At 45.6% G+C, this 7,313-nt stretch overlaps 1 protein-coding gene across 1 annotated transcript; it reads right to left on the minus strand.

The window, feature by feature from the left end:
• Nucleotides 1-4,972: 4,972 nt before the first annotated feature.
• On the minus strand, nt 4,973-6,007 carry LOC148586932 (uncharacterized). The gene has a single exon (XM_088514407.1). The coding sequence runs from the start codon at nt 6,005-6,007 to the stop codon at nt 4,973-4,975; it is 1,035 nt and encodes a 344-aa protein (XP_088370533.1).
• Between the last annotated feature and the right edge of the window lie 1,306 nt (nt 6,008-7,313).

Genomic DNA, 7,313 nt, shown 5'->3' on the forward strand with positions numbered 1-7,313 from the left:
TAAAGCTCTGCAAGTTTTCCTACCCCCACTGGCTTGCTTCCACTCCAATTTCTTTGCTCAATACTACTTTCTGAGAGTGGTATTCTTTAGAGTTTCAGTCAATCGAACTCTCCGACTTCCTTCGTACGAGCAGTTCGTCCACCCCAATAGTCTAGTACTCAAATACTTGGATCTGTTGCTGCCATTCATTGAGCGATCGGTTGATCTCCTTCGTCTGTCTGTTACCTATTCGTTAATTCACAACCGTTACCCCTGCATCCCTCGGTCACTATATCCCAAGTTCTTGTTCCTCATGGGTGACAGAGAAAGATCGGATTCTGGCGGCGGTGAAGGAGGTTCTTACGCCGCCATGTGGAAGGCTCTTTCAACAAAAGAAGATGAGAAGCGGGTTAGGCTGGACTATTATATATTGAAGTCGGTGGAGCTTCAGTTCGATGATGAGAAGAAAGGTGGTATAGTGAGCATTGATGAGCATGAAGTATGCTTGTATGAAGAAATGTTTTGTGTAGGCCTCAGGCTTCCGTTCCCAAGGCTTATTCGAGAATTACTTAGTCATCTAAACGTGGCTCCCCACCAGATTGTGCCTAATGCTTGGAGGACTTTCTTTGGCTGCGTGGTCCTTTGGTTGATAGCTCTTGGAGAAGAGAATTCCCTCACTGTTAGGGAATTCTTGTTGGCGTATAGGTTCACGAGGAACCCCAAGAGTGACTCACTCTACAACCTCCAAGCCAGATGAAGGAAGTCGGTAAACTTTGAAAGAACTTACACTAACAATCGAGGGTGGAAGGAAAAATTCTTTTTTGCTTTGGGAAGTTGGGAGTTTGCACCTTCGAAGAAGGTAGGAGGCCAGATAGTGCCTCGGGAAGCCAGCGCCACTGTAGATGGCACTTCCCTTGAGCTTATATTGACCTACGAGGAGCATGTTCGGACGAATAAGGTCATGACATGGGCTCGAGACCACGAAGATGCCATATTCTTCTGAAGTTTAGTCACTGCGACCAAACTAATTCATTTCTTATATACCCCTGGGGCCGGTCATGGTAGACAGAAAAAGAGACCAAGAGAAGTGGCGCCCGAGTCCATGAAAACACCCACTGCCATGAAGGGTATGGCGTTCGAGGCCGTGAAGAGGCCAGTTCCTGCCACGAAGGTTGTGGCAACCGTGGCCCTGAGGAGACCTGTCACGCACAGTCCTACTTCACGAGGGAAGAAGAAGGATAAGGGCAAGTGCCCGGCAGGTGAGCCTCTGAAAACTCTTGCCTTGAAGCTCACTGACGAGCCTGAGGGAGCTAAGCAGTCCTCGCTCAAGAAAACCAAGGTTGCTAAACCCATAGGACCTCACGATCTTGTTGAGGCGGGGAAACTAAAGGTTGCTCAACTCTTTGTTGCCTGAAGCAAAGGGAGCCCGAAGCCTATCATACATTTGGCCAATGTGTATTAGTGGCCCATTGCCGCTTCTCCACTATCAGCAGTTCGCCTAGCCAAACCCATCATCGTCCCAACTCAAATTATCTCTGTAGAGTTGGTTACTCTAGCCCACTCAGGTCCGAACATCAAATGCATCTTGGAGGAGGTTAAGATGGAGCTGGATTTGGACAGCTTAGTGGGGAATGAATACGCGAGGCCCGAGCCTGCAGCTGCTAAGACAGGGGTGGTCGTTGCTGTGGCTCCTGTGGCAAGGCCGATTAGGCTCGTGGTTGCCGAGGCACGTGATGAAGTGCAAGTTGATGCTGGTTCTCAGGCATCTAGTCCTGATGGTGTTCGGGCTTTAACCGCTCTTGATACTCGGGCAACCGAGGCTTGTGGTGATATACCGCTTCGAGCGATTCCAGGGTGAAACCCCTCGGCGTGAATGGTCGGTTGGCTATTCCCTTACCAAACTTGGGGGTGACCTCATGGGAACCCCTTTTCTGCCTTGGTGGGTCTAATCCCCCATAAGCAATTGATTGGCAAGCGTGATCACACTGCCCAAGGTATGGCTGAGTCGTTCATTTACTATTGGCTTGTCGTAAGTATCTGCTTTCTTTTAGCTGTTTCGCAATATTTTATGTGTTCTAACTTTCCTTCTTTTTTTAGAGTATGATGAGGTTGTTATTCTTGTACTGCGACTTCAAAAAATTTATGCAGAACTCGGCTGAGGAGTCCGAAACCTTAAAGGTTAAGCTCACAGAGTTGAAGCAAAAGTTGTCCGAGTCTAAAGCCGAGAATCTAAGGCTAAGAGGAGTCATTTTTCAACAGGATAAGGAGCTACTCGTTGTTTGTCAGTAGCAATCTTTAATTCAAAACAAAGCTGTCAAGGCTAAAGTTGCTCGGACTGCAGTAGATAAGAAGATCTTAGAGCTGTCTGCTAAATTGGACGCTCTTCGGGCTGAGAATGGTCGACTCCAAGAAGAAAACTCCATAATAAGGGAGGATTAGAACTAGCTCAAAGAGAGGCTTGCTAAAGTGTTGAGACAATCCAGAGAAGCCCAAGCTGAGACGAATATCTAGACAGCAAAGGCTGAGGAGGCCTCCTCAGGTTGGTTCATGGCCGAGGAGAGAAGGAAATTCTATAAGGAAAGCTCAAGACAGCTAAGCTTTAACTGCAGGAAGCTGACAACCGAGCCCATAATTATCAAAAGAAGTTGTCCTATACCTCCTGGACTCGTGACAATGCTTGGCTGGACAGGATCACCATTGACTTCGAGACTTTCTGATCTTGGGCTAAAAATCCTTCTTGCTTCGTGGACCTCGATACTGTGGAAGCCGACGAGCTCACTTTTACCTTTGAGGCTCTGGAACAGATCATAAAACTCGGACAGGAGCGGATGCCTGATGCCAAAGGAATCTTCGAGTTCGGCCATACACCAGGGGATGAAGAGAACAAGCCCTCGGGCAATGATGACGCTGCAAAGTCCTAAGGTCTAATGGATGCTCCTGTCAATGCCGAGGTCCCTAAGTCGGTTGACCCTAAGGGGGAAAACCTTGTAAAACTTATCAGTTGTATATTTTTGTAAATATCAATGAAAAATTTTGTTTCACAATTTGTTCTTTTACTTCTTTGCAATGGATGATTGTTTATACAACCTTATTCTCATATGCAATTTTTAGACAACTTAAAAAGCGATAATCGGTTTTGAACCAAGCTTAAGGATTCCCGATGCTTGCTTTGTAACAGCCTTTAAAGCAACTTAAAAGTTACTTGACTGAGTAATTGTGTGACCCCAGGAAATTGCCCAAAGAACCTTCTACAGGAGTTTTGCTCTATGTTTCCTGCTTTGGTCGGACCGTTAAACATTCCTTGACGAAGCATTTTATGTTCGAGACGATTTTCTCCCACAAACATTCCACTGAGGGTTTCATGTCCGAGGGTTTTAGTTTGGAAGGTCCTTGGACGCTTCCTCTAAACCCCTTTGGAAAACATGTCCGAGGGATTTAGTTGAGAAGGTCCTTGGACGCTTCCTCCAAATCCCTTCGGGAAACATGTCCGAGGGGTTTAGTTGAGAAGCTCCTTGGACGCTTCCTCCAAATCCCCTTGGGCTACTTCTTTGGCTGTTTTTTGTGAGTTATAGCCTCTTCGGCTGTTTTTCTCGAATGAGAATGAGTTATAGGCTTTTCGACTGTATTTCTCAAAAGAGAAAGAGTTATAGTTTCTTTGACTCTATTTCTCGAAGGAGAATGAGTTATAGTTTCTTCGCTTGTATGCAATACTTTGAATGTTATTGTAACTTCAGGAGATTTTTACTTATTGAAATGAAAATCACATAGAAAATAAATCTCCTTTGAGAAATTACAGTAACTTAGACAAAATAGTTTTTGAGATGCTCGGCATTCCATGGCCTTGGGAGTGACTTTCCCTCGAGGTCTTCAAGGTAGTATGTTCCCGCTCTTTGGCATTCGGTCACCTTGTAAGGTCCTTCCCAATTGGGAGCTAGCTTGCCTTCAGCTGGATCTTTCATAGCAATGGTGACTTTTCACAAGACAAGATCATCAATTTTGAAGCTTCGACGCTTGACCCTCTTATTGAAGTACCGAGCTACTCTTTCTTGGTATGCTGACATGGTTATTTGGGCCTGGTCCTGTTTCTCCTGTAGCAAATCCAGATGTAGCTGGAGGCCTTCATCATTATCTCGGCCTGAAAGGTCTCTACTTGGAAATTGCCCGAGCCCACTTTGGCGGGGATGACCGCCTTAGTCCCGAAAGCCAAAGTATAAGGAGTCTCCTCGGTCAAAGTTCTTCTAGTAATTCAATATGCCCACAGAACCTCTGGAAGATCTTTAGCCAAATCTCCCTTACGATCACCAAGGTTTTTCTTCAAAAGTTAGAAGATTGTCTTGTTGGTGATTTCCACTTTCCCATTAGCCTGAGGATGCCTAGGAGACAAGAAGTAGTTTCTTCTATGGAGCCTGGCACACCATTCTCGAAATGAATTGCAGTCGAATTGCTTTCCATTGTCCGTGAAGAATGCATGTGGAATGCCATAGCGGCAGATGACATTCTTCCATAGGAACCGCTCTATGCTCTTGGCTGTTATATTTACTAGGATGCCCAGGAGACGAGAAGTGGTTTCTTATATGGAGCTTGGCACACAATTCTTCCATAGTAACCGCTTTATGCTCTTGCCCATTAGCCTAAGGATGCCCAGGAGCCAAGAAGTAGTTTTTTATATGGAGCTTGGCACACCATTCTCGGAATGAATCGTAGTCGAATTGCTTTCTATTATCTGTGACGAATGCATGTGGAATGCCATAGCGTCAGATGACATTCTTCCATAGGAACCGCTTTATGCTCTTGGTTATTATATTCACTAGGGCCTCGACTTCTGTCCACCTCATGAAATAATCCATAGCTATTACTGCAAATTGAACACCCCCCTTTCCACAAGGCAACAGTCCTACTATATCTACCCCTCATTGTGAGAAGGGCCATGGTGAAGAGACCGAGTAATGTTAGCGAAACATTGGCACTTGTCACAATTTCTGACCGTCTCCACTTAGTCCCGAGTCATGTTAGGCCAGTAAAAACCTACTCGGCTTGCCTTATGTGCCAGCATTCTTGCGCCTGAATGACTCCCACAGATGCCTTCGTGAATCTCGCGAAGGATGTAATCACCTTCTTCCTTGGAGACACACTTTAGAAGTGGGAACATGAAACCTCGTTTGTATAAGGTTCCATTTATCATGGTAAATCTAGCAGCTTTTTTCCTTCGTTGGACTACTTTCTTCTTTTCTGATGGGAGAGTTCCTTTTTCCAGATATTCTGCCACCTCATTTTGCCACTTAGGCACTACCTCTGCTGTCGAGACTGAGATCACCTCGGTTATGGCAAGTTGTGATCGAATTTGAACGGGTTCTTTAGATTCTCCCATGTGTTCCGTTGTCGATACTATCCAAGCGAGATGATCCACCATTTCATTCTCTTCCCTTGGGATTTTTACAATGTAGAATATTTTAAAAGAATTCTGCATATCCTGTACTTTGGACAAGTACAGCTTCATCTTGTCTCCCTTGGCTTCTAACTCCCTTTGGATATGTCCGACAATCACTTTAGAGTCACTTCGTAACTCGATGAATTTAGTTCCCATTTCTCGAGCTAAGCCGAGTCCAACTAGTACTGCTTTGTACTCGGCTTCGTTGTTGGTAGTCTTGAATTCCAGCTTTAGGGAACTACGCAACTCTTCACCTTCTAGGGTGATTAGTCCCACCCCAGCTCCGCCATGCTTTCTTGTGGATGGCCCATCCACGTAAACTGCCCAAGTCTCGTCCCTCGGCCATTGTTCCGCATCTGGCAAATTAGTAAATTCTACTAGAAAGTCCGCCAATGCTTGACCTTTGATGGAGTTCTGAGGGAGGAATTCGATATCAAACTCTCGAAGTTCGATTGCCCAGTTAGCCAACCTGCCGGACAAATCTAGCTTGTGAAGCACCTTTTTGAGTGGGTATTTGGTGAGAACCCTTATCGTGTGAGCTTGGAAGTACGGTCGAAGTTTCCTTGATGCTATACTAAGAGCAAAGGAGAGCTTTTCCATTTGGGGGTATCTCTCATCGGCTCCTCTCAATGCTCGGCTGGTGAAGTATACGAGCTTCTACACCCTCTCCTCTTCTCGTATAAGAGCTGCACTTACCGCCGTTGGAGAGACGGTGAAGTAAAGATACAATGGTTCTCTAGGGACTGTTCGCCTCAGCAGAGGTGGGCTGACCAAATACTTCTTCAGCTCCTCAAAAGCTTCCTCACACTCCTAAGACCATTCAAATGCTTTCCTCAAGATTTTGAAGAACAGTAGACACTTGTTGGTTGAAAGAGAGATAAACCGGTTAAGTACTGCGATCCTACCTATCAATTGTTAGAGCTGTTTCATATTCTTTAGGGACTGCATATCCAAGACCGCCTGGATCTTTTCTGGATTGGCCTCAATCCCTTAGTTCGACACTATATAGCCGAGGAATTTCCCAGAGGAAACTCCAAATGCACACTTTGCAGGATTCAGCTTCATTCCGTACTTCTTCAACGATTTGAACGTTTCCTGCAGGTCACCTGTATGGTTCTATGGTAACACGCTTTTGACTAGCATGTCATCCACGTAAACTTCCATGTTCCGCCCGATCTACTCTCGGAACATCTTGTTAACCAGTCTCTGGTATGTCGCCCCTGAATTTTTCAAACCGAATGGCATGACCTTATAACAGTACAGGCCTCAGTCTGTGATAAACGCAGTCTTCTCCCTATTTTCTGGATGCATGTAGATCTGGTTGTAACCAAAAAAAGCATCCATGAAGCTGAGCAAGCCCTATCTAGATGTTGAATCTACCAACGCATCAATGTGGGGTAGGGGAAAGTTGTCTTTCGGACAAGCTTTGTTGAGGTCGGTGAAGTCTACACACATCCTCCATTTCCCATTGGATTTTTGACCAATACTACATTGGCCAGCCAATCAGGGTAGTGTACTTCTTCAATGAACCGAGCTCTAAGCAACTTCTCACCCCTTTGGCTATTGCCATATTTCGCTCTAGAGTGAATTTTCTTCTATTTTGCTTCACTGGTTTCATGCTCGGATCCACATTGAGTTAGTGGAGTATGTCTTTAGGGCTAATGCCCGGCATGTCTTCATGTGCCCATGGAAACACTTCTAGATTCGTTTTTAGAAAGGTGACGAGGCCTTCTCGGACCTCCAAGGCGAGTTAAGATCCAATATTCACTACTTTGCCGTCCGCTACGACCACGTCATCTAGCTACTCGGTAGGCTTGCCTTTCGGTTCACCCTCCTTTTGCTACCCACGGTGCCAACCGTTAAAGGTTCAGCTTCCTTATAAGCGCCGAATGTTGCACATTCAAGT

This window comes from Corylus avellana, chromosome 3 (genome assembly GCF_965113065.1).
Source record: "Corylus avellana chromosome 3, dhCorAvel1.hap1.2, whole genome shotgun sequence".
Taxonomy (NCBI): Eukaryota; Viridiplantae; Streptophyta; class Magnoliopsida; order Fagales; family Betulaceae; genus Corylus; species Corylus avellana.

Excerpts from the sequence above, each read along its gene's own strand:
- LOC148586932 (XM_088514407.1), bottom strand. The coding sequence starts at position 6,007 with ATGGAAAAGCTCTCCTTTGCTCTTAGTATAGCATCAAGGAAACTTCGA.